The 27,615-nt window shown below is 49.9% G+C and overlaps 1 protein-coding gene across 2 annotated transcripts in view; it reads right to left on the bottom strand.

The window, feature by feature from the left end:
* LRP8 (LDL receptor related protein 8) overlaps nt 1-24,103 on the bottom strand; it is a 285,604-nt gene extending 261,501 nt beyond the window's left edge. Inside the window, exons 1-2 of one of the 2 annotated variants that reach the window (XM_075320105.1) lie at nt 23,977-24,103; nt 22,999-23,121 (exon numbers count right to left, since the gene is read on the bottom strand). In XM_075320105.1, coding sequence (XP_075176220.1) covers nt 22,999-23,121; nt 23,977-24,052 — 199 coding nt within the window. In that variant the 5' untranslated portion in view covers nt 24,053-24,103. The remainder of the gene's footprint in view (nt 1-22,998; nt 23,122-23,976) is intronic. The other variant, XM_075320106.1, reaches the window with a different exon arrangement.
* Nucleotides 24,104-27,615: the final 3,512 nt, after the last annotated feature.

Raw genomic sequence — 27,615 nt, forward strand, 5'->3', positions numbered from 1 at the left:
TGTGAGAGAGAGTGTGAGAGAGAGTGTGAGAGAGAGTGTGAGAGAGAGTGTGAGAGAGAGTGTGAGAGAGAGTGTGAGAGAGAGTGTGAGAGAGAGTGTGAGAGAGAGTGTGAGAGAGAGAGTGAGAGAGAGAGTGAGAGAGAGAGTGAGAGAGAGAGTGAGAGAGAGAGTGAGAGAGAGAGTGAGAGAGAGAGTGAGAGAGAGAGTGAGAGAGAGAGTGAGAGAGAGAGTGAGAGAGAGAGTGAGAGAGAGAGTGAGAGAGAGAGTGAGAGAGAGTGTGAGAGAGAGTGTGAGAGAGAGTGTGAGAGAGAGTGTGAGAGAGAGTGTGAGAGAGAGTGTGAGAGAGAGTGTGAGAGAGAGTGTGAGAGAGAGTGTGAGAGAGTGTGAGAGAGTGTGAGAGAGTGTGAGAGAGTGTGAGAGAGAGTGTGAGAGAGTGTGAGAGAGTGTGAGAGAGTGTGAGAGAGTGTGAGAGAGTGTGAGAGAGTGTGAGAGAGTGTGAGAGAGTGTGAGAGAGAGTGTGAGAGAGAGTGTGAGAGAGAGTGTGAGAGAGAGTGTGAGAGAGAGTGTGAGAGAGAGTGTGAGAGAGAGTGTGAGAGAGAGAGTGTGAGAGAGAGAGTGTGAGAGAGAGAGAAAGAGAGTGAGAGAGAGGGAGTGTGAGAGAGTGAGAGAGAGGGAGTGTGAGAGAGAAAGAGAAAGAGAGAGAGAAAGAGAGAGAGAAAGAGAGAGAGAAAGAGAGAGAGAAAGAGAGAGAGAGAGTGAGAGTGAGAGTGAAAGGCAGGCTTTGCACGTTGTGACATCGCAATCCGATGCTGCGATGTCGCACGCGATAGTCCCCGCCCCCGTCGCAGGTACGATATCTTGTGATAGCTGGCGTAGCGAAAATTATCGCTACGCCAGCTTCACACACACTTACCTGCCCTGTGACCGTCGCTCTGGCCGGCGACCCGCCTACTTCCTAAGGGGGCGGGTCGTGCGGCGTCATAGCGACGTCACACGGCAGGCGGCCAATAGCAGTGGAGGGGCGGAGATGAGCGGGACATAAACATCCCGCCCACCTCCTTCCTTCCGCATAGCCGGCGGCGGCAGGTAAGCTGATGTTCCTCGCTCCTGCGGCTTCATACACAGCTATGTGTGCAGCCGCAGGAGTGAGGAACAACATCGTACCTGACGCTGCAGCATAATTATGAAAAAGTCGGAGCCTGCAACGATGATACGATAACGACGCTTTTGCGCTCGTTAATCGTATCATCTAGCATTTACACACTACGATCTCGAAAGTGACGCCGGAAGTGCGTCACTTTCGATTTGACCCCACCGACATCGCATGTGCGATGTTGCAACGTGCAAAGCCGCCCTAAGAGTGAGTGTGTGAGAGATAAAGATATAATAGATTAAGATTAATTATATATATATATATATATATATATATATATATATATATATATATATATATATATATATATATATATATATATATATATATATATAAATTAATTTATTTTGCTACTACTGCCAAACCTTTGCCTGAGAAAACTGGAACAGAACCAAAATTCCAGCCCTTTCTTTTAAAGGTCATTATTGGCATGTAAATTATCATGTAGTTGGAGTTTTACTTTTTTTTCTAGTATTTCTCCGTTCCATTCTTGTCGTATAGAGCTGTGTATTGTGGTGAATTTTTGAAGCCATACATGCATTTTTGCCAACAGAAATCATTTCCCCCAATCTCCATGTAAACATGCAAGCTCAGAAAAGCTTGCATGTTTATTTCAATAGGGACCTATGCGGCCGTCAGACCATTCTGTCTTTCTTACATCTTGGTTGAACAAAGGATTGGATTTTTCAGAATCCAACACACAAACATGGCCGAGACTGGTTTATAAGTTTATAAACCCATCTGGTCAATTAGTAATAAATTGTATGGGAGAGTTAGGACTTGAGGGTGAAGAAGTGTGACCGCTGTATCCATATGGCACGCTCATCCTCAGCACAACCTGGATAACACAAGATAGGCCATGTTTATACACAATTTTTTTTTAAATTCTAAATATTTACAAAATTGTCAATCTGATCTTAGAAAAATCAACCTAAACTAGTTGAGAGGCAGCGATCCGGATTATATGTCGCCTCATGTCTGAAGCGCAATAAATAGATTGCAAAGTATTAAACAAAAAAAAAAAACTACCGTAATATAGGAACATTGGGGAGGTGAGGGGGGGGGGGGGGTTGACTTAATAATTATGTGTCACATTGTATATACACTATTCGTGCGCACCACGCACATTTTTTAAATCTCTATTGGATTAAATTATTCAACAAGGTTATTATAAAACTGCACATTAAATTGGATTAAATAAATAGAGAATGAAATTGCCAGATCTTTAGGTAAACAGAATACTATCCGCGTTCTCTAGTCAAGTCGATGCAAATCCGCTTAAGGCAGGATATGAAGCGATAAGCCACTTGTCCTGCTTTGCAAATTAAAAATTAAGAAAAAAAAACCCCAACAGTTACATAAATGTAATTTCCGTATCTTTTAGAGAGAAAAAAAAAAAAAATATCCTGAAGACATTTGTTTGCTTCGAGTTGTCCTCTACAACAAGTGCACATTTGGTACTTGGTAGTGATGAGTGAGCGAGCATGCGTGGCACTGCTCGTTACTGGATCGAGTGCTCAGTCCATTCGGTACTGGATCGAGCATCGGGGGTGCTCAGTCCATTCGGTACTGGATCGAGCATCGGGGGTGCTCAGTCCATTCGGTACTGGATCGAGCATCGGGGGTGCTCGGTGCATTCGGTACTGGATCGAGCATCAGGGGTGCTCAGTCCATTCGGTACTGGATCGAGCATCAGGGGTGCTCAGTCCATTCGGTACTGTATCAAGCATCGGGGTGCTCTGGTATATCGGTACTGGATCAAGCATCGGGGGTGCTCGAACACCATGCTCGAGTCTCTTTCTCTCATGTTTTGTAGCAGTTAGACAGCCACGATTGCCTGCCATACACTGTAATGCTGTAGCCATGTTGGCTACTGATATTACTGTGATCGGCTGGCCACATCGTGTCATCGGGTCTTATATGAGGCCCAGAGTTGAGATGCTTGGCACACTCCTCTAGAAGCAGTTCAGGGAGAGATGGTGTAGGAGGGAGAGTGGAGATTAGAGCATGGTTTGTACACTTTTACCCTTTAGTACCTTTCATGTGGCAGTAAATTGTGTTTTTTACTCTTTTTTAAAATAATAAATAAAATTAATTTGAAAAAACTAAGACAAAAAATAAATAAAATGGCGTGGGATCCCCTTATTTTTGATAACCAGCCAAGGCTTGTTTGTTTTTAGTTTTTGATTACTGGGTTAGTAATGGGGGTGTCTGACAGACTCCTCTCCATTACGAACTCCTGGGCTTGATACCAGCTGACATTAAACAGCTGACTTCAACCCAAACAAATATTACTCTGATTGCCACCGCACCAGAGCAATCGGCAAGAGCCAGGCAAAGAGCCAGAACTCTCGGGTGGATGATGGAAGGTATTTTTAGGCTGGGAAAGGCCAAATAACTATGGACCTTCCCAGTTTAATACCAGCCCCCCGCTGCCTGTGTCTACTTTACTTTGGCTGGTTATAAAAAATGGTGGGTGGGGTTTTGACATTACGTCATTTTATTAACCTATTTATTTAGTTCCCAGCAGCAGCCTGGGATTCAGATATGTCCATTTCAGAGATTTTCTTGCCCCCATCTGCCCCCCCAGCCCTTCTTGTCTTCTGGAAAAATGCTCGAGTTTTCCATTGACTTCTATTATACTCACTGCTCGATTCGAGCAATGAGCATTCGAGCATTTTAGTGCTCGCTCATAACTAATACTCATAGTTAAAAAAAACTTTCGTAGCCTTCATTGTGGGATACAGGAAACCATGGGAAATTTAAGCTTACGTACATACGTAAAGTATTTGATGCAGACATTTCTGCACCAAAAACGGGTGTCTTGACAGGATAAACGTTTGGCTCCTACTCATCAGGCTACACCTGGTCTGCTGACACCCAGCTACTTAAAACAAAAACTACTCAAACAAGGGAGGCTGTGTCCTCTAATGAAGGCTAAGGGAATGTTTTTATGGCAAGTTCCAGAAAAAAAACAACCTTTTTTTTCCCCAGATACTTCACTGAGGGACGCAGGAAACCATGGGACGTCCCAAAGCAGTCCCTAGGCTGGGAAGACTAGCAATCCCTTAGGTACCTCAGGTATTACTCGATTGATGCTTGTAATATCCTATTGCCAAGATTTGCGTCCACCAATGCAAAGGTAAGAGCTTTGCAAATATAATGACTTAAGAGTTAGCGACCCTACAGAGTAGAAGAAAAGATGCCAAGAGACTTCCGAAGCATGGGTCTTCTACCTGTCAAGCAATGGCTACCTGGTGCCGCCCAATCTTAGTCCAATCTACCACAATGAAAGATCGAAACTAGGGAGCAATGGCTGCCCCAGGAGGCAGTCTGAACTCTACAAGGGCATACCAGGATGACATCTTGTACATCAACGCAACCATAAAAACATAAAAGCTGTTCTTGCATTAAAATAACAGCAGATGAAAAAGCAAGTCAATTGCAAACTTGCTTATTGTTATGCTAAGTAAAGCAATTTATGAACTTTAAAATACTCCTTTAAGATAGAAGGTGAAGAACATGCTACGGAAAAAAGAGGGTGCAAGATGCAAGACCACTCTCTAGAGATGAAGGAGACAGTCAGACGAGAGCCACTCTTCAGAGTCTCGCCTGATGGAAGAGATCGCTAAGAGAAAACCACCACCTTGATGGAAAGTCTCGAAAGTAGGGGACTGATGAGTGTCCAGGACCAGAGTGAGGTTCTTCACACCTACTCAAACCCGTGTCTGCCTAATACATGACACTAAAGGTATTTGCACTTTCCTTGCAGCATGTCAATTCTCTCAGCATTTTTCACATATTCTAATGACTGTAGGGGGAGGGGGAAATGTATAGAAAGAAAAAAAAGAAAGAAAAAAGTTTGTATTTTCTGAAGTGTTTACCTGCTAAGAGACAGGTTTTTGGTGCAGAAATGTCTGCAACCACTTAATATATGCACATACCCTAAGGAAAATTGAATGGGTGGCTCACGGTGTCGGCAAGCCAGATTTAACCTACTGGGGAGAAGCAGACTTTTTCTTAAGATGTACTCTAAAGGCCACTTTACACGCAGCAACATCGCTAGCGATGTCGCTGCCGATCGCACCCGCCCCGGTCGGTGGTGCGTCACGGGCAAATTGCTGCCCGTGGAGTACAATAGTCCCCTTCAGACATACTTACCTGCCTAGCGATGTCGCTGTGGCCGGCGAACAACCTCCTTTTTAAGGGGGCGGTTTGTGTGGCGTCACACGGCAGCCATCCAATAAAAGCGGAGGGGCGGAGAGAAGCCGAAAGAAAGACATGCCCACCTCGTTGCCAGAGGACGCAGGTACAGTGTTGTTCCTCGTTCCTGGGGTGTCACACGTAGCGATGTGTGCTGCCTCAGGAATGACGAACAACCTGCGACCTGCAACGACATTTGGGATTAGAACGACGTGTCAACGATCAATTAGGTGAGTAATTTTGATATTTAGCGGTCATTAGTATGTTTCACACGCAACGACGTCGCTAACGAGGCCGGAAGTGCGTCACGAATTCCGTGACCTCAACGACATCTCATTAGTGATGTCGTTGCGTGTAAAGCCCGCTTGAGGTTATGTTCACACAGGGTGTTTTTGGTGCATTTTTTTTACTGCAGGAAAACTTCTGGTGGTTTTCTACGTTTTTTGGTGCGATTTATATGCGCTTTTTTTACTACTTTTTTGCAGGAAAAAAACCCAGGTAACTGTAGAGGTGTGTGTGTGTGTGTGTGTGTGTGTGTGTGTGTGTGTGTGTGTGTGTGTGTGTGTGTGTGTGTGTGTGATTTCAGGAATCTCAGACTTTGCATGGGCTGTGCAGGCAGTGTTATTAGCATGGATTTGCATAAAACCAAGCTTAAAAAAAACAAACAAAAAAAAAAAAACAGCAAAACCGCCCTCTGAACATCTGAAACAACGGATACTGGAAGCCTGAGCTAGCATGTCTTCTACAGTGTTGCTATCAGTGTGTCAAAAGTGGGAGAAGAGGGTTGCATTGACAATCCAACACAATGGGCAACACTTTCAAAACATTTTATAAGTGGTCATAAAATTGTAAATAACTAATGAACGAATAAAGTTACCTTAAAATCAAGCACACCATCGTTTTTCTTGTGAAATTCTCAGGAAGTTTGATGTGTTACATGACCCTCTTCCCACGAGAAAAAATAAAGTTGGATCCAAATTAGCCGACTTAAAAATGGCCGTCATGGTCACCACCCATCTTGAAAAGTTTCCCCCCTCCCATATACTAATGAACCACAAACTGGAAATTGATATCACCAACCATTTCCATTTTAAAGTGTATCCATATAAATGGTCCACCCTGTATATACAGTACCTTGCTAAAGTATTCGGCCCCCTTGAATTTTTCTACCTTTTCCCACATTTCAGGCTTCAAACTAAAAGATAAAAATTTTACTGTTATGGTGAAAAATCAACAAGTGGACACAATTGTGAAGTTGAATGAAATTTATTGCTTATTTTAAACTTTTTTAAAAAATAAAAAACTGAAAATTGGGGCGTGCAATATTATTCGTCCCTTTTACTTTCTGTGCAGCAAACTCACTCCAGAAGATCATTGAGCATCCCTGAATGATCCAATGTTGTCCTAAATGACTGATGATAATAAATATAAGCCCCCTGTCTGTAATGAAGTCTCTGTATAAATGCACCTGCTCTGTGATAGTCTCAGTGTCCTGCTTAAAGCACAGAGCATCATGAAGACCAAGGAACACAACAGGCAGGTCCGTGATACTGTTGTGGAGAAGTTTAAAGCCAGATTTGGTTACAAAAAGATTTCCAGAACTTTAAACATCCCAAGGAGCACTGTGCAAGCGATCATATTGAAATGGAAGGAGTATAATACCACTGCAAATCTACCAAGACCCGGCCGCCCCTCAAAAATTTCATCTCAAACAGGAAGAAGACTGATCAGAGATGCAGCCAAGAGGCCCATGATCACTCTGGATGAACTGCAGAGATCTACAGCCGAGGTGGGAGAGTCTGTCCATAGGACAACAATCAGTCGTACACTGCACAAACCTGGCCTTTATGGAAGAGTGGCAAGAAGAAAGCCATTTCTCAAAGATATCCATAAAAAGTGTTGTTTAAAGTTTGCCATAAGCCACTTGGGAGACACCAAACATGTGGAAGAAGGTGCTCTGGTCAAATTAAACCAAAAATTGAACTATTTGGGCACAATGCCAAACGATCTGTTTGGCGTAAAAGCAACACAGCTCATCACCATGAGTACACCATCCCCACTGTCAAACATGATGGTGGCAGCATCATGGTTTGGGCCTGCTTTTATTCCTCAGGGACAGGGAAGATGGTTAAAATTGATGAGAAGATGGATGGAGCCAAATACAGGACCATTCTTGAAGAAAACCTGTTGGAGTCTGCAAAAGACCTGAGACTGGGACGGAGATTTGTCTTCCAACAAGACATAAAGCAAAATCTACAATGGAATGGTTCACAAATAAACGTATCCAGGTGTTAGAATGGCCAAGTCACAGTCCAGACCTGAATCCAATCGAGAATCTGTGGAAAGAGCTGAAAACTGCTGTTCACAAACGCCTCCATCCAACCTCAATCAGCTCCAGCTGTTTGCAAAGGAAGATTGGGCAAGAATTAATTTGAATTAAATTAATTAAGAATTAAACTTAATTGTTTTAACATTTTGCTCATATAAAGTAAAAAAAACAAAAAACAAAAAAAAAAAAACTACGACAACGTAGCTATCATACTTTTTTTGCAGTAGTATAGAAGTCAGACTGTAAAGTAGAGAAAGGTCCAATGAAAAATAGCTATTCAAGACTTAGGAGGGCACAATGAGCCCTTATAGAGGTTTATGGAGCCCTCCCAAAACTCCAATATAGTTCCCAGATTTTATACGGAGATAGAATTGGCATTTGACAAATGTGATATACTGACGATTCCCCATCAAACGCCGTATAAAATGCAGCTAATGATGCGGAGACGTACAGTTGTGTTCTGGTCAATGCCTCCAATTTTCATAGTCATTATTTTGTGATTTGCACAAAGTAAAAAGAAAAAAAAAAAAAAAAACATTTTGCAAGAAAATACAACTGTAAGCGCTGAACGTCTGGTAATCCAGAATCACTGACTCATACTGATAAAAGAAATACAATCTCGGAACAAAATCAAAAGATCGAGTCTCTCCTAACAGTCACACCTTAACTTCTGTCCATTTCTTCGAAAGATTTTAGGCTTACATTGCATTACAGATTCCCATAATAAATACTCAGCAACATATTTAAACACATACCTCAATGTGTGCCGCTGTGTACACCTATAGAGGCATAAGGGACCCATTCACTCAAATTTGATACACAGTATTAAAAACAATAAAAAGATTTATATCAGCATGAAGGACGCCAAAAGAACAGGACTCTACGAAGCTTAAGGCCATGTACGCACAGGAGGGAGAACGTACCTGCGGACTTTTCTGCAGGTTCACGCAGCAGCTCCCTGGAATCCGCAGCTATCCATTGCCGCGGTATATGTGTTGTTGTATAGTATAGTTGTTGTGGTAAACCTGCGGAAACAGTGCGGAAGAATTCCCGACCTCTATCTCCATAGTGGAGGAGCGAGATTTCCGCAGATAATTCCACATGAATAATGGACATGCAGTTACGTGCGCCTGCGGGAAATCCGCAGGATGTTCCGCAGCCGCAAATACCGCAGCATTGATACAGCACTCCCCAAATCCCATAGGATAACATGGACAGTGTCTGGACTTGTGTAAACCCATGGATTTATCGAGAAAAATCAACCTTCGCCCAACTCTGAATACTTTAAAGCCAGAGCTGACAATCAAGGAAGACAAGAGCAGAGACAGATCGAAAACAAGTGGGTACGGTGCACTGAACTGGTTTGGCTACGCCAAGGGCCGCCCCGAGCCGCTGGCCGTAGCCAAGGGCCGCCCCGAGCCGCTGGCCGTAGCCAAGGGCCGCCCCGAGCCGCTGGCCGTAGCCAAGGGCCGCCCCGAGCCGCTGGCCGTAGCCAAGGGCCGCCCCGAGCCGCTGGCCGTAGCCAAGGGCCGCCCCGAGCCGCTGGCCGTAGCCAAGGGCCGCCCCGAGCCGCTGGCCGTAGCCAAGGGCCGCCCCGAGCCGCTGGCCGTAGCCAAGGGCCGCCCCGAGCCGCTGGCCGTAGCCAAGGGCCGCCCCGAGCCGCTGGCCGTAGCCAAGGGCCGCCCCGAACCGCTGGCCGTAGCCAAGGGCCGCCCCGAACCGCTGGCCGTAGCCAAGGGCCGCCCCGAACCGCTGGCCGTAGCCAAGGGCCGCCCCGAACCGCTGGCCGTAGCCAAGGGCCGCCCCGAACCGCTGGCCGTAGCCAAGGGCCGCCCCGAACCGCTGGCCGTAGCCAAGGGACGCCCCGAACCGCTGGCCGTAGCCAAGGGACGCCCCGAACCGCTGGCCGTAGCCAAGGGCTGCCCCGAACCGCTGGCCGTAGCCAAGGGCCGCACCGAACCGCTGGCCGTAGCCAAGGGCCACAGCGAGCATCTGTGCTTGGTGTAAACAGTCATTTGGTGCTGATATACAGACACCCATATACGGGCTGGGGGGGCACCACATAAAACACAGAGCAGCCACAAAAAGCATCTCTCCCTCTGTAAACCTTATGCCCATGCATTACAATAAAAGCTGAGGAATGCTGCAGTTCCTGATCTTCTCTTGTGAGGGCGCTGCTCAACATTGCATACATCGTACCAGGTTCCATCGTAAGCTGATCAATGGTCATCCCAAAAGTGATATCATATTACTGTCATTTAACCGGTCTTTACAAGACTGACAAAAAAAACAACTTTGAAAACAAAAAAAGGTCACTGGCACGTAATCAGAACGGCGCGGTTATATTTTTGGGTTTGTGTTCCTTTTAATCTTATATTTTTATAGAACTGTTGAGAACAAAATATAAAACAGGATACATCATATGTGACAAATGTGGCTGTGATCTTTAGGATTTGTGGAATATTCCTTTAAATCCTGGAATAATGCTGTGATTCGGAGCGGTGAGCCCTGTCCTCCGAGCGGTGCTGATTCAGCTCCAGGATGTAGCAGATCCGAGCTCATCACTAGCACAGGTCAGACGTGGCATTAGTTATACAGTGTAAGTATAGCACCCGGCACTCCATCTATAGCCCATCTGCATATTTCCCTCCTGTATTTGATGTATATTACCATTATCCGCCATTGCCGAGACGGAGGAGCGCGATATTTACATCAGATAACTGCACAGCAAGCAGATCTACATACACAGCCATCACACGCAATGTCACAATTCTGCAGAAAGAAATCTCCTCTCAGATCCTAAAGCCCAATACCAATTAGTGTTATACCCGGCAAACAGACAAGTGAAGCGCACATTAATAATTCAGTTTAACATTCCTGTAACCCCTTCTGACTGTATTATAACTTCACATATCTCCACAAGACGGCGGAGGCTTCATCCAGTCGCCGCACTTCAGAGCCATCACTGCAAAACAGGAGTGCGACTTAAAGGGAACCTGTCTGCACGTTTTGTTGTTTTATCCTTAACATATGGAGGGATAGGCGCTTGTCCCCCAATAAAAATGATACTTTTTTGGTAGAGATGCGATGTGCCAGTCATGAGAAATCGAACATAGAAGCCATATGCAAATCAGGCTGGAAGTGCACTGGGGGCGTGTCAATGCACTTGAATGATTACATCTAATTACGCTGACACGCCCCCAGAACTCTTCCTGCTCGATTTACATATAGCTTCTATCCTGGATTTCTCATGACTGACACATGAAGTATTTACTAAGGCCGGTTTCACACATCAGTTTTTTGCCATCAGGCATGATCCGGAGAAAAAACTGATGCGACGGATCCGACGAAGAAACGGATCAGTCGCATCAGTTTTTTTCCATCCGTTTCTTCCGTTTTTTGACGGATCCATTTTGATACGGAGCATAATCAGTTTAAAAAAATGGAAACCGGCGCCGGATTCCGGCATATGATGGATGATGGATCCGGCGTCCATAGGTTTCCATTATAAAAAACGCCGTACAACGCCGGATCCGGCGCAATCCATTTTTCGCCAGCGACAAAAAACGTTGACTTCAACGTTCCATCCGACCGCCGGACAAGCAAATTTTGCCGGATCGGGCGAAAGCTGGATGGAATGCAAGGCCATCTGGCGCAATGCGGCGCTAATAGAAGTCTATGGGGGAAAAACGGATCCGGTGGCAACAGACGCCGAATGCGTTTTTTCATGTTTTTGCCAGATTGCGCCTGATGGCAAAAAACTGATCTGGGAAAGCAGCCATGGAAAATCTAAGATGGAATCCATATGCAAGTTAGACTAAAAGCATTCTGGGGGAATCAGTGTAATCGGAACAAAAAAAAAAAAAAAATAAAATAAATCATTCAAGTGCATTGACACGCCCCCAGTGCACTTCCAGTCTGATTTGCATATGGCTCCTATCTTAGATTTCTCATGACTGGTGCATTGGATGAGAAATCTAACATAGAAGCCATATGCAAATCAGCCTCGAAATGCAGTGAGGGCGTGTCAATACACTCGAATGATTATTCCAATTACACGGACACGCCCCAGAACACTTCCAGCCTGATTTGCATATGGCTTCTATTTTTTTGTAAAGATCCGATAGCACATGAGAAATCCAAAAAAGCAGCCATAAGCAAATCAGGCTGGAAGTGCACTGGGGATGTGTCAATGCACTTGGTTTTCTTCCAATTACATGGACACGCCTCCAGAACACTTCCACCTTGATTTGCATATGGCTTCTATCTTGGATTTCTTATGACTACACATATGATCTTTGTAAAAAAAAAAAAATATCAACCAGGAGAAATCAAGGATAGAAGCCATATGCAAATTAGACTAGAAACATTCTGGGGGCGTTTGTTTAATTAAAAAAAAAACAAAAAACAAACTTCAAGTGCATTGACGCGCCCCCAGAGCACTTCCAGCCTAATTTGCATATGGCTTCTAGCCTAGATTTCTCATCTGATGTGCGAGTCATGAGAAATGGAAGATGGAAGCAATATTCAAATCAGGCTGGAGGTGCAGTGGGGGCGTGTCAATGCACTTGAATGATTTTTTTTCCCAATTACACGGACGCCCCCAGAATATTTCTAATCTGATTTGCATATGGCTTCTATCTTTGATTTCTCAAGGCTGAGGGATAAAAAAAAATAAAAAATAAAATAAAATTAAAAATCAGCCTTGAGAAGTCTAGGATAGAAGCCATATGCAAATTAGGCTGGAAGTGCTCTGGGGGCGTGTCAATGCACTTGAATGATTTCTTCAAATAAGGCTAGAAGTATCCTGGGGGCATCAGAGTAATTGGACAAAAATATTCAAGTGCATTGACACGCCCCCAGTGCACTTCCAGCCCAATTTGAATATGGCTTCTATCTTGGATTTCTCATGACTGGCACATCGGATCTTTACAAAAAAGGTATCCTTTTTATTGGGGGACAAGCACCTATACAGCCATACCATTACTTCAGTGTGTAAAAACGTGATGACAGTTTCCCTTTAACAGAGATAATTCTGTTTAATGATCGCATCCACAAACATTAAAAGTTCAGATTCTTGCCATGAGGATAAAATTATACATAGACCAGCTATATGGTCAGGAGGTGTTCACTTGTCAAGTCTTTTGACATTTTAAAGAAAAAAAAAAAAGAAAAATCTTTAACAAAAGTGGTCTTTTTCATCTATTGGCTCCAAAGAAGGGGAAAGCCGAGGTGAAGCCAGGCGACAACTTGTATTTCGTGCTCTGCATCCTCCATGCTGTACAGAATAGCCTCCGATCATATGGCCATTAAATGCACTACACAGATAGGTCAGTCGCAGATAAAAGTTAGATTCAGGCTTCCCCCACCCCCCCAAAAAAAAAAAAAAAATTAAGAATAAATATTTTAATAAGACTGTAGAGATGCAGGACAGCGAGAGGCAAAATTTGCACAGAACAAGGAAATCTTGTAGATTTGCAGTGAAAAGCTATAGCAGGAAAAAGTCGACTGTTGACTCACACTATAGGTATGAATTGGAAAAAGCAAATGCAACCTCTACAATCTAATACTTACACGCATGAGAATGCACACAGATATATCACACCAAGGGATAGTACACACAGCAATGTGACAAAAAGAGGGATAATGTAGACAGGGATGTCACAGGTCAGGAATAAAGCCAAAGTCATCTCCCAGTACATGAAAAATAAACACTAAGGTCATAGGGAAAAAGGCACACAGCGACGTCACGGCACGGGGAAAAAGGCACACAGCGACGTCACGGCAGAGGCAAAAAGACGCACACAGCGACGTCACGGCAGAGGCAAAAAGACGCACACAGCGACGTCACGGCAGAGGCAAAAAGACGCACACAGCGACGTCACGGCAGAGGCAAAAAGACGCACACAGCGACGTCACGGCAGAGGCAAAAAGACGCACACAGCGACGTCACGGCAGAGGCAAAAAGACGCACACAGCGACGTCACGGCAGAGGCAAAAAGACGCACACAGCGACGTCACGGCAGAGGCAAAAAGACGCACACAGCGACGTCACGGCACGAGGCAAAAAGACGCACACAGCGACGTCACGGCACGAGGCAAAAAGACGCACACAGCGACGTCACGGCACGAGGCAAAAAGACGCACACAGCGACGTCACGGCACGAGGCAAAAAGACGCACACAGCGACGTCACGGCAGAGGCAAAAAGACGCACACAGCGACGTCACGGCAGAGGCAAAGACGCACACAGCGACGTCACGGCAGAGGCAAAGACGCACACAGCGACGTCACGGCAGAGGCAAAAAGACGCACACAGCGACGTCACGGCAGAGGCAAAGACGCACACAGCGACGTCACGGCAGAGGCAAAGACGCACACAGCGACGTCACGGCAGAGGCAAAGACGCACACAGCGACGTCACAGCAGAGGCAAAGACGCACACAGCGACGTCACGGCAGAGGCAGAGACGCACACAGCGACGTCACGGCAGAGGCAAAGACGCACACAGCGACGTCACGGTACAGGGAAAGATGCACACAGCGACGTCACGGTACAGGGAAAGATGCACACAGCGACGTCACGGTACAGGGAAAGATGCACACAGCGACGTCACGGCAGAGGCAAAGACGCACACAGCGACGTCACGGCAGAGGCAAAGACGCACACAGCGACGTCACGGTACAGGGAAAGATGCACACAGCGACGTCACGGTACAGGGAAAGATGCACACAGCGACGTCACGGTACAGGCAAAGACGCACACAGCGACGTCACGGCAGAGGCAAAAACGCACACAGCGACGTCACGGCAGAGGCAAAGACGCACACAGCGACGTCACGGTACAGGGAAAAAGACGCACACAGCGACGTCACGGCAGAGGCAAAGACGCACACAGCGACGTCACGGCAGAGGCAAAGACGCACACAGCGACGTCACGGCAGAGGCAAAGACGCACACAGCGACGTCACGGCAGAGGCAAAGACGCACACAGCGACGTCACGGCAGAGGCAAAGACGCACACAGCGACGTCACGGCAGAGGCAAAGACGCACACAGCGACGTTACGGCAGAGGCAGAGACGCACACAGCGACGTCACGGCAGAGGCAAAGACGCACACAGCGACGTCACGGTACAGGCAAAGACGCACACAGCGACGTCACGGCAGAGGCAAAGACGCACACAGCGACGTCACGGTACAGGGAAAGATGCACACAGCGACGTCACGGTACAGGGAAAGATGCACACAGCGACGTCACGGTACAGGCAAAGACGCACACAGCGACGTCACGGCAGAGGCAAAAACGCACACAGCGACGTCACGGCAGAGGCAAAGACGCACACAGCGACGTCACGGTACAGGGAAAAAGACGCACACAGCGACGTCACGGCAGAGGCAAAGACGCACACAGCGACGTCATGTAGGAAGAAAAAGATGCACACAGCGACGTCACAGTGTGCATGTCCCCTTTATCACAGTAGAGACTGAAAGGCAACTGACGTCACAGATACAGAAATAAATCGTGGCATTCCATTACATACCAGAGGCCAATTGCCCATCATGGTAGCCACTTGTTGACGTCAGCAGTGACCCCTTTTATATCACGTGATCCGATTGTTTCATCGTCTTTTAAGACATATGGGAAATCTAATCTGTGATACACGATGTGTAAGGAACATTACTGCACACGAGATTGGATTATGGTGAGTTGTGTCCCGGATGGAAGAGGGGTTATTTATGGTTGAATTCACCAAAATCTCAACACTAAATAGCAATAATAATCTGGCCATTAACGTTACGTTTTGGCTCCGCTCATCCTTTCTTGACGCCCGTTTTTTGACCATTTAAATGAGCAGAGTCTACAAATCTATAAAGGAACCCACAAGAGCCGGCTGTAACCTCATTTCCCTCCCAAAATCCAATTGGAAGCATTGCGATGGAGAGAACAGTCACTCGCAGGACGCGTCTCCGTATCCGCACATTATATATCACAGATCACCCGCAGTATACAGAAAAAGCCTGAAAATACAAGAGCAAATTACAGCATGAAATTAATGGGGACGTGTGACCGCATTAATGACACATATGTCACCACGAGGCGTGGCGACTGACAATGCCCTGACAGCATGACAAAGCAAGACGGGCATTCATTTCCTCGTGAAACCAGAATCTGCAGGGTTTGTGTGCACACAGAGGAGACGTGCAAGGCGACCACAGGGGCAGCGACGGGATATATCACTGTGGACGTGTAGGACCCCGGGGGGCGCAATCTCTACTTGTAGCCGATCATCAGCCATCATTGTGTGATGTATGTCACTAGATCAGTGCAGGAAGGAAGGGGATCAGAAGGGTTAACATCCTCTGGTATACAGGGTCGAGGGTGTGTATACACAGTCGGCACTATTACTGGGCACCGCCGCCACATGTGACTTCATCTGATGCCGTACCGCAGCCAATGAGTCCGGGGTGATCGTGTTCATTCAGAAAGAGCGGCTATATACAGAGGATCTGATGAACACGGATACGGGCAAGATGAAGAGCACGTCCTGGAAGATGCCGCAGAGCGTCCTGGCGGTATACAACAGGTGCCCGTCATATGCTGCCCACGTGGAGCTCATTGAAATAACACGAACGAAAAAATAAATAAAATAGCCAATTCATCCAGGATGTCAAATATCAGCTCCGAACCATGTGATGGAAGAAATACAGTCCACTCCATAGTGATGATCAGCACATGTCCTGGTTATCAATCAGTGCTACGTGCGTCCCATGGCACACACCGTCCTCCTGGGGCAGAACACACACACACCGTCCTCCTGGGGCAGAACACACACACACACACACCGTCCTCCTGGGGCAGAACACACACACACACACACACCGTCCTCCTGGGGCAGAACACACACACACACCGTCCTCCTGGGGCAGAACACACACACACACCGTCCTCCTGGGGCAGAACACACACACACACACACACCGTCCTCCTGGGGCAGAACACACACACACACACACACCGTCCTCCTGGGGCAGAACACACACACACACACACACCGTCCTCCTGGGGCAGAACACACACACACACACACACCGTCCTCCTGGGGCAGAACACACACACACACACACACCGTCCTCCTGGGGCAGAACACACACACACACACACCGTCCTCCTGGGGCAGAACACACACACACACACACCGTCCTCCTGGGGCAGAACACACACACACACACACACCGTCCTCCTGGGGCAGAACACACACACACACACACCGTCCTCCTGGGGCAGAACACACACACACACACACCGTCCTCCTGGGGCAGAACACACACACACACACACCGTCCTCCTGGGGCAGAACACACACACACACACACCGTCCTCCTGGGGCAGAACACACACACACACACACCGTCCTCCTGGGGCAGAACACACACACACACACACCGTCCTCCTGGGGCAGAACACACACACACACACACCGTCCTCCTGGGGCAGAACACACACACACACACACCGTCCTCCTGGGGCAGAACACACACACACACACACCGTCCTCCTGGGGCAGAACACACACACACACACACCGTCCTCCTGGGGCAGAACACACACACACACACACCGTCCTCCTGGGGCAGAACACACACACACACACACCGTCCTCCTGGGGCAGAACACACACACACACACACACCGTCCTCCTGGGGCAGAACACACACACACACACACCGTCCTCCTGGGGCAGAACACACACACACACACACCGTCCTCCTGGGGCAGAACACACACACACACACACCGTCCTCCTGGGGCAGAACACACACACACACCGTCCTCCTGGGGCAGAACACACACACACACACACCGTCCTCCTGGGGCAGAACACACACACCGTCCTCCTGGGGCAGAACACACACACACACACACCGTCCTCCTGGGGCAGAACACACACACACACACACCGTCCTCCTGGGGCAGAACACACACACACACACACCGTCCTCCTGGGGCAGAACACACACACACACACACCGTCCTCCTGGGGCAGAACACACACACACACACACCGTCCTCCTGGGGCAGAACACACACACACACACACCGTCCTCCTGGGGCAGAACACACACACACACACACCGTCCTCCTGGGGCAGAACACACACACACACCGTCCTCCTGGGGCAGAACACACACACACACACACCGTCCTCCTGGGGCAGAACACACACACACACACACCGTCCTCCTGGGGCAGAACACACACACACACACACCGTCCTCCTGGGGCAGAACACACACACACACACACCGTCCTCCTGGGGCAGAACACACACACACACACACCGTCCTCCTGGGGCAGAACACACACACACACACACCGTCCTCCTGGGGCAGAACACACACACACACACACCGTCCTCCTGGGGCAGAACACACACACACCGTCCTCCTGGGGCAGAACACACACACACCGTCCTCCTGGGGCAGAACACACACACACACACACCGTCCTCCTGGGGCAGAACACACACACACACACACCGTCCTCCTGGGGCAGAACACACACACACACACCGTCCTCCTGGGGCAGAACACACACACACACACCGTCCTCCTGGGGCAGAACACACACACACCGTCCTCCTGGGGCAGAACACACACACACCGTCCTCCTGGGGCAGAACACACACACACACACCGTCCTCCTGGGGCAGAACACACACACACACACCGTCCTCCTGGGGCAGAACACACACACACCGTCCTCCTGGGGCAGAACACACACACACCGTCCTCCTGGGGCAGAACACACACACACACACCGTCCTCCTGGGGCAGAACACACACACACACACCGTCCTCCTGGGGCAGAACACACACACACACACCGTCCTCCTGGGGCAGAACACACACACACACCGTCCTCCTGGGGCAGAACACACACACACACACCGTCCTCCTGGGGCAGAACACACACACACACACCGTCCTCCTGGGGCAGAACACACACACACACACCGTCCTCCTGGGGCAGAACACACACACACACACCGTCCTCCTGGGGCAGAACACACACACACACACCGTCCTCCTGGGGCAGAACACACACACACCGTCCTCCTGGGGCAGAACACACACACACCGTCCTCCTGGGGCAGAACACACACACACACACCGTCCTCCTGGGGCAGAACACACACACACACACCGTCCTCCTGGGGCAGAACACACACACACACACCGTCCTCCTGGGGCAGAACACACACACACACACCGTCCTCCTGGGGCAGAACACACACACACACACCGTCCTCCTGGGGCAGAACACACACACACACACCGTCCTCCTGGGGCAGAACACACACACACACACCGTCCTCCTGGGGCAGAACACACACACACACACACCGTCCTCCTGGGGCAGAACACACACACACACACACCGTCCTCCTGGGGCAGAACACACACACACCGTCCTCCTGGGGCAGAACACACACACACACACACCGTCCTCCTGGGGCAGAACACACACACACCGTCCTCCTGGGGCAGAACACACACACACACACCGTCCTCCTGGGGCAGAACACACACACACACACCGTCCTCCTGGGGCAGAACACACACACACACACCGTCCTCCTGGGGCAGAACACACACACACACACCGTCCTCCTGGGGCAGAACACACACACACACACCGTCCTCCTGGGGCAGAACACACACACACACACCGTCCTCCTGGGGCAGAACACACACACACACACCGTCCTCCTGGGGCAGAACACACACACACACACCGTCCTCCTGGGGCAGAACACACACACACACACCGTCCTCCTGGGGCAGAACACACACACACACCGTCCTCCTGGGGCAGAACACACACACACCGTCCTCCTGGGGCAGAACACACACACACACCGTCCTCCTGGGGCAGAACACACACACACCGTCCTCCTGGGGCAGAACACACACACACCGTCCTCCTGGGGATATTCCATATATAGTGGAGCCTTGGATTACGAGCATAATTGGTTCCGGCAGTGCACTCTTAAATCAAGCTACTCTTATATCAAAGCGAATTTTCCCATAGGAAATAATTGAAACGCAGTAAATTCATTCCACAACCCAAAAATATTTACTGTATTTATACAAACTTATTACAGTAACAAAATAATGTCCTGTATTTATATAAAATTATTACAGTGCACTAATACAAAATACTGCACAATACAGTATAAAACAATAAACTGCACATTAGCTTACCATAGAGTGGTTGGTGTGCGGGAGATACAGTACAAGCAATGTGCTATACTGGTCAGAAAGGACAATACAGTATCCACAAATGTAAATTGACATGCTGTATAGTATATACTGTACAATGGTGTACTGCATACAGTACATATGTACAGAAAGTTACCTCCAGAGCGCAGTGAAAAGACAGAACTGGAAGTGTGCACGGTGGGAATTTGCTCTTATTGCAAATCATTGCTCTTAAACCAAGTTACACATTTTTAGAAAGCTTTGCTTGTCTTGCAAAACGCTCTCAAACCAAGTTACTCTTAATCCAAGGTCCCAGTGTACTTCTAACTTTGAGGATATGCTGACAAGAGGGGGCAGATACGCTGCAGAATAAAACAATCGCACCTTGCAGCACCAAAAATGTCATCCACACGACACAGGAAAAAGCTGAAACCGAAGCTGAGTATATGAAATGCGAAGATTGTCCATTTAAACTTTGGGTTTAAACTCCACATCGCAACGCAAAGCATCAAACCTGCTCCAGATCCAAAGCACGTCCGCAAAACATATACTGGGGACAGCAGAAAATAAGCTAACATTCATGCTTATTTCTTACAGTTCTCTTTGTATACTTTGCTGCTGATATCACTTACATCCACGTGACCGCTGCAGCCAATCACTTGGGATGCAATCACATGACAACTTGTGACTGACTACTGCAATGATGCTTATTTCTTAGGGTACTTTCACACTTGCGTTGTTTGGCAGCCGTCGCAATCCACCGCTTTGGGAAACAGCGCAATCCGTTAACGGATGTGAGCTGTTTCCCATTGACTTGTATTGATGACGCATTGCAATGTATCCGCCGACTGACACGGCGTTGCATCCATCGGGTGGAAAGAATGCAGCATGTAGCGTTTTTCTGCGCTTCCCAGAGCGTCAAAAACGCAATGTGCTGGATTCCGTCGGCGTCCGTCGTTTTTATAATGGAAGCCTATGGTGATGCAATCTGTCAGAATTCATCATTTGATGCATTCCTGTGACGGATTCTTCTTTACACAACTGCGCATGCTCCGTTGAGTAAAACGCTGAAAAAAAAAAACTTGATTGGATTGCGTTGTTTTGCAGGATCCGTCGCATCAGTTGTGCCACTATATGCAACACATTTGTTACATCCGTCACACAACGCAATGCGATGGATGACGCACAACGCAAGTGTGAAACTAGCCTAACCTGTATTTACAAATAATAAAGAAACAATGTAACAAGGAAGCATCTGCTCATTTGTAGCAATTGGAAATGGGCACTTTTTATCGGTGGACTGAGCTTCGTACTTCACAGCACTATAGTGCCCACTGGGAGACTCCGGGCCAGCAGAAAATTTCTCACCTTGGGTTTTTCAACAAAGCGACCATGACTCCATCTCACACAGTATATTACAAATATGTATCGCAATCCATTGCCTCATCATCCCTGCTGTACGACACATCTACCTGTCAGGAGTCCGGAATACACAGAACAAGCTTACATTATATGTAGTTACGAGTGGGCACTACCATGCTCTCGTGCTCATAACTAGTGATGAGCGGGCACTACCAGGCTCATGTGCTCTGTACTGGTAACTAGTGATGAGCGGGCACTACCAGGCTCATGTGCTCTGTACTGGTAACTAGTGATGAGCGGGCACTACCAGGCTCATGTGCTCTGTACTGGTAACTAGTGATGAGCGGGCACTACCATGCTCAGGTGTTAAGTACTGGTAACTAGTGATGAGCGGGCACTACCATGCTCGGGTGCTCAGTACTGGTAACTAGTGATGAGCGGGCACTACCATGCTCAGGTGCTCAGTACTGGTAACTAGTGATGAGCGGGCACTACCATGCTCAGGTGCTCAGTACTGGTAACTAGTGATGAGCGGGCACTACCATGCTCAGGTGCTCTGTACTGGTAACTAGTGATGAGCGGGCACTACCGTGCTCAGTACTCGTAACTAGTGATGAGCGGGCACTACCATGCTCATGTGCTCTGTACTGGTAACTAGTGATGAGCGGGCACTACCATGCTCATGTGCTCTGTACTGGTAACTAGTGATGAGCGGGCACTACCATGCTCAGGTGCTCGGTACTCGTAATGAGCAGTCGGATGCTCGGATGGGCGCAGCTTGAGTACTGAACTATAACTGGAGAACTTGAGCATTTTCCCAGAAGAGTTCTCGGAAAATTCTCGAGGTACTCGAGTCGCACCCATTTGAGAATTCAACTGCTCGTTACGAGTGCTGAGCACCTGAGCATGGTAGTGCCCGCTCATCACTAGTTACCAGTACTGAGCACCTGAGCATGGTAGTGCCCGCTCATCACTAGTTACCAGTACTGAGCACCTGAGCATGGTAGTGCTCGCTCATCACTAGTTACGTGTACCGTGCACCAGAGCATGGTAGTGCCCGTTCATCACTAGTACCGTGCACCAGAGCATGGTAGTGCCCGTTCATCACTAGTTATGAGCACCCGAGCATGGTAGTGCCGGCTCAACACTAGTACCGTGCACCAGAGCATGGTAGTGCCCGCTCAACACTAGTTATGAGCACCCGAGCATGGTAGTGCTCGCTCATTACTATATCCTCTACCCCATAGACATAGATTGGCAGTCATCATGGGCACGCTCTCGGTTATTGAGGGCAAGCCTGGAGGATTTGTTTCTTCCTCAATCTCCTCCAGATTGTGATTCCGCTGCAGACAGTATTTCGGGAATTGCAGTGGATGTAATTAGGAATACACGCGCTTCTGTACCAGATGTTTAAGAGCCTCGTCCTGCGCATCCTCATAGTGTAATATCTCCTGTACGCCAATCAATGCATCGTGCTACAGTGGCACATATGGGCAATCCGGTGCCAACAGCGTCCGGCCGGACCCCCTATGATTGGGCTCTAAGGAAATCTCAGTTCATGCAGGAATGCACAGTGCATCGGATGCCTTTTATTCCCAAGAGGTTCTGCAGCATCTTGGGTGGCTGAACAATGTAACAGCATAAATAATACCGCCCCCCTCCACTCAATCCCAAAACCCCAGACTCACGGCAGCCCTCCTCATCACTGTTATCGGAGCAATCATCATCCTCATCACACCTCCACAGGCTGGGGATGCAGCGCTGGTTCGAGCACTGGAACTGGTTCTCCTCACAATCGGAGGGGGGCAGCGCTGGGGAAAAAGCCAGAGGGTGAGTGGGGTGCTGGAGGGGGGGGGGGGGCAGGGGGTGAATGGAGGGAGGATGAGCCAGGATGATGGAGGGTGGATGATGATGATGAAGATGATAAGGGGGGGGGGGTCAGGGGTGATGCAATGTGCAAAGAATTGATGCATTAATCAAAAAGTGGCAAAAACCCATGGGTCCACGCGGAGCAGGACGGTGGTCACCCAGCGCCGGGCACCAGTGTGCGGCACAATCTGCACAACTCCACACGCAAAACTATCTTGTGACCTTTTTATTGCTACATTTTGCGCCATTTTACGTTTGAGCCCCCCTTATGTTGGCCGTCGCCATTAATGTATTTTGCTCCAAGTTTCACAAATTCCTCCTATAAACATTCCTGTCAATTCTATGAAGGAGAGGGATTTAAGCCAAAAAGTTACTTTTTTGGGGGGGAGGGGGGGTGATCATACCAAGTCGCCACTGGGGAAGGGCAGCACATGACATTGCCACACGTGAGCACCATTTGGCTGCATTAATTGGCACTCACAGTGCACCCCATTCAATATTGCAGCCCCCTTTAATAGGAGTCAATGCAAATGGGGCAGCTAGGAGCATTTCCATATTAGGAAAAGTCGCAGTACTGGAATCGCAGGAAAGTCGCATCATGTGACCTGGGCTGTATGGGGCAGAGGGTACAGGAGGAGATGGGCGCAGACACAGGCGGGAGCATAGCAGGTGGAGACTGGGCTAATGGTGGGGCAGCGGAGTCAGAGGCGGCTGCTGATGGAGCCCGGCCTGAATGTGATGGAGGCGGAGACAGCGCACGGTGCACACGATAATGACAGGTGACCCCGGCTCCTTACCTCTCCCGCCGCGGGTCCCCAGCACCAGCAGCAGTAGGAGGCCCGGGAAGGCCCCGCCGCTGCAGCCGCTCCTCATGGTGCCTCCGCCGGGTCCCGGGGCGCATGGAGCCGGCAGCCTGAGCACTGACGGCCAAGGCTCCGCCCACGGGGCGTGTCTACCAGGGGGCGGGGTCTCCAGGAACCTGCAAGCGATTACACGTAGGACTGGGCGTGGCCATATGCGGGAGACAATCAGAGCGAGAGGCGTGGCCGCTGTCAACCTGCGCTGCCTGACACGCCTCCATGTGGGCGGGGAAATGCAAAAAACCCGTAGTGTTAACTCTTTAACATCCGTGAATACTATTTTTTTGCTCTGTTCAGGACTACAAGTCTCAGCAGTGCTCTGGCTACAGACGGAGACTTGTGAACGGGAGATTTATGCACAACTACAACGTCATAAAATAGCAGCAAAGTCACAGAATTGTGACCATTTTTGGAGAGATTTGAATTGAATATTTGGCGACGTTCGAGGGAGAAAAAAAGTGCAGCGAAAAAAGAGTCAGTAGGGTCCACCGTGCACAGGAATAGGGTTTCTGGATAAGGGCCGTCAGCTATATCTCCAGCACACACATGCACGCACGGATTGTCTGAGCGTGCATGCAATGCGAGTATAGGAGACAGCTATCTATACTGAGAGCAGAGGATAGAGGGATAACATGGGACCTGCCCCCACGATGTGCATTATTGTGACACAGCTTTTACACGAACATGAAACATTATGTATAAGTGGAGATTGTGAACTCCCAAGATTAACTCACTTAGGATTCACTAATATCAGTTTTTTTCCCACGAGATGTGAATCATTTTGGTTGAAATGAGTGGAAAATTTTGTCCCAAATCTACAATTTGAGAATAAAACCTTCACCACCTAGTGGCCAAAAGTGGCTCTGCAAGAACATTTGGATAGTGCTTTACAGATGCATGACTTGGGGTGTCAGAGCCTGCGGTGTCAGAGTCTGCGGTGTCAGAACCTGCGGTGTCAGAGTCTGCGGTGTCAGAGCCTGGGGAGGCAGAACCTGGGGTGTCACAGCCTGCGGTGTCAGAGCCTGGGGAAGCAGAACCTGGGGTGTCAGAGCCTGGGGAGGCAGAACCTGGGGTGTCAGAGCCTGGGGTGTCAGCTCCTGTGGTGTCAGAGATTGGGGTGTCAGAGGTTGGGGTGTCACAGCCTGGGGAGGCAGAACCTGGGGTGTCAGAGCCTGCGGTGTCAGAGCCTGCAGTGTCAGAGCCTGGGGAGGCAGAACCTGGGGTGTCAGAGCCTGCGGTGTCACAGCCTGGGAAGGCAGAACCTGGGGTGTCAGAGCCTGCGGTGTCAGCCTGGGGAAGCAGAACCTGCGGTGTCAGAGCCTGGGGAGGCAGAACCTGGGGTGTCAGAGCCTGGGGTGTCACAGCCTGGGAAGGCAGAACCTGGGGTGTCAGAGCCTGCGGTGTCAGCCTGGGGAAGCAGAACCTGGGGTGTCAGAGCCTGGGGTGTCAGCTCCTGTGGTGTCAGAGATTGGGGTGTCAGAGGTTGGGGTGTCACAGCCTGGGGAGGCAGAACCTGGGGTGTCAGAGCCTGCGGTGTCAGAGCCTGCAGTGTCAGAGCCTGGGGAGGCAGAACCTGGGGTGTCAGAGCCTGCGGTGTCACAGCCTGGGAAGGCAGAACCTGGGGTGTCAGAGCCTGCGGTGTCAGCCTGGGGAAGCAGAACCTGCGGTGTCAGAGCCTGGGGAGGCAGAACCTGGGGTGTCAGAGCCTGGGGTGTCACAGCCTGGGAAGGCAGAACCTGGGGTGTCAGAGCCTGCGGTGTCAGCCTGGGGAAGCAGAACCTGGGGTGTCAGAGCCTGGGGTGTCAGCTCCTGTGGTGTCAGAGATTGGGGTGTCAGAGATTGGGGTGTCAGAGGTTGGGGTGTCACAGCCTGGGGAGGCAGAACCTGGGGTGTCAGAGCCTGCGGTGTCAGAGCCTGGGGAAGCAGAACCTGGGGTGTCAGAGCCTGGGGAGGCAGAACCTGGGGTGTCAGAGCCTGGGGTGTCACAGCCTGTGGAGGCAGAACCTGGGGTGTCAGAGCCTGCGGTGTCAGAGCCTGGGGAGGCAGAACCTGGGGTGTCAGAGCCTGCGGTGTCAGAGCCTGGGGAAGCAGAACCTGCGGTGTCAGAGCCTGGGGAGGCAGAACCTGGGGTGTCAGAGCCTGGGGTGTCACAGCCTGGGAAGGCAGAACCTGGGGTGTCAGAGCCTGCGGTGTCAGCCTGGGGAAGCAGAACCTGGGGTGTCAGAGCCTGGGGTGTCAGCTCCTGTGGTGTCAGAGATTGGGGTGTCAGAGATTGGGGTGTCAGAGGTTGGGGTGTCACAGCCTGGGGAGGCAGAACCTGGGGTGTCAGAGCCTGCGGTGTCAGAGCCTGGGGAAGCAGAACCTGGGGTGTCAGAGCCTGGGGAGGCAGAACCTGGGGTGTCAGAGCCTGGGGTGTCACAGCCTGGGGAGGCAGAACCTGGGGTGTCAGAGCCTGCGGTGTCAGAGCCTGGGGAAGCAGAACCTGGGGTGTCAGAGCCTGGGGTGTCAGCTCCTGTGGTGTCAGAGATTGGGGTGTCAGAGATTGGGGTGTCAGAGGTTGGGGTGTCACAGCCTGGGGAGGCAGAACCTGGGGTGTCAGAGCCTGCGGTGTCAGAGCCTGGGGAAGCAGAACCTGGGGTGTCAGAGCCTGGGGAGGCAGAACCTGGGGTGTCAGAGCCTGGGGTGTCACAGCCTGGGGAGGCAGAACCTGGGGTGTCAGAGCCTGCGGTGTCAGAGCCTGGGGAAGCAGAACCTGGGGTGTCAGAGCCTGGGGTGTCAGAGGTTTGGGTGTCAGAGCCTGGGGTGTCAGAGGTTTGGGTGCCAGAGCCTGCGGTGTCAGAGCCTGGGGTGTCAGAGCCTGGGGTGTCAGAGCCTGGTATGTCAGAGTCGGGGGTGTCAGAGCCTGTGGTGTCAGATGTTGGGGTGTCAGAGCCTGCGGTGTCAAAGATTGGGGTGTCAGAACCTGCGTGTCAGATCCTGTGGTGTCAGAACCTGGGGTGTCGGAGCTTGGGGTGTCAGAGCCTGCGCTGTCAGAGGTTGGGGTGTCAGAGCCTGAGGTGTGAGAGTCTGGGGTGTCAGAGCCGTGGTGTCAGAGCTTGGGGTGTCAGAGCCTGTGGTGTCAGATGTTGGGGTGTCAGATCCTGTGGTGTCAGAGTCTGTGGAGTCAGATCCTGCTTGGCAGAGGTTGGGGTGTCAGAGGTTGGGGTGTCAGAGCTTGGAGTGTAAGACCTGGGGTATCAGATCCTGTGGTGTCAGAGCCTGGGGAGTCAGAGCCTGGGCTGTCAGATGTTGGGGTGTCAGAGCCTGCGGTGTCAGAGCTTGGGGTGTCAGAACCTGCGGTGTCAGATCCTGTGGTGTCAGAGGTTGGGGTGTCAGAGCCTGGGGTGTCAGAGCCTGTGGTGTCAGAGGTTGGGGTGTCAGAGCTTGGGGTGTAAGACCTGGGGTGTCAGAGCCTGTGGTATCAGATGTTGGGGTGTCAGAGCCTGGGGTGTCAGAGCCTGGGGTGTCAGAGCTTGGGGTGTCAGAGTCTGCGGAGTCAGAGTCTGCGGAGTCAGAGCCTGGGGTGTCACAGCCTGG

Source organism: Anomaloglossus baeobatrachus, chromosome 8 (assembly GCF_048569485.1).
Source record: "Anomaloglossus baeobatrachus isolate aAnoBae1 chromosome 8, aAnoBae1.hap1, whole genome shotgun sequence".
Classification (NCBI taxonomy): Eukaryota; Metazoa; Chordata; class Amphibia; order Anura; family Aromobatidae; genus Anomaloglossus; species Anomaloglossus baeobatrachus.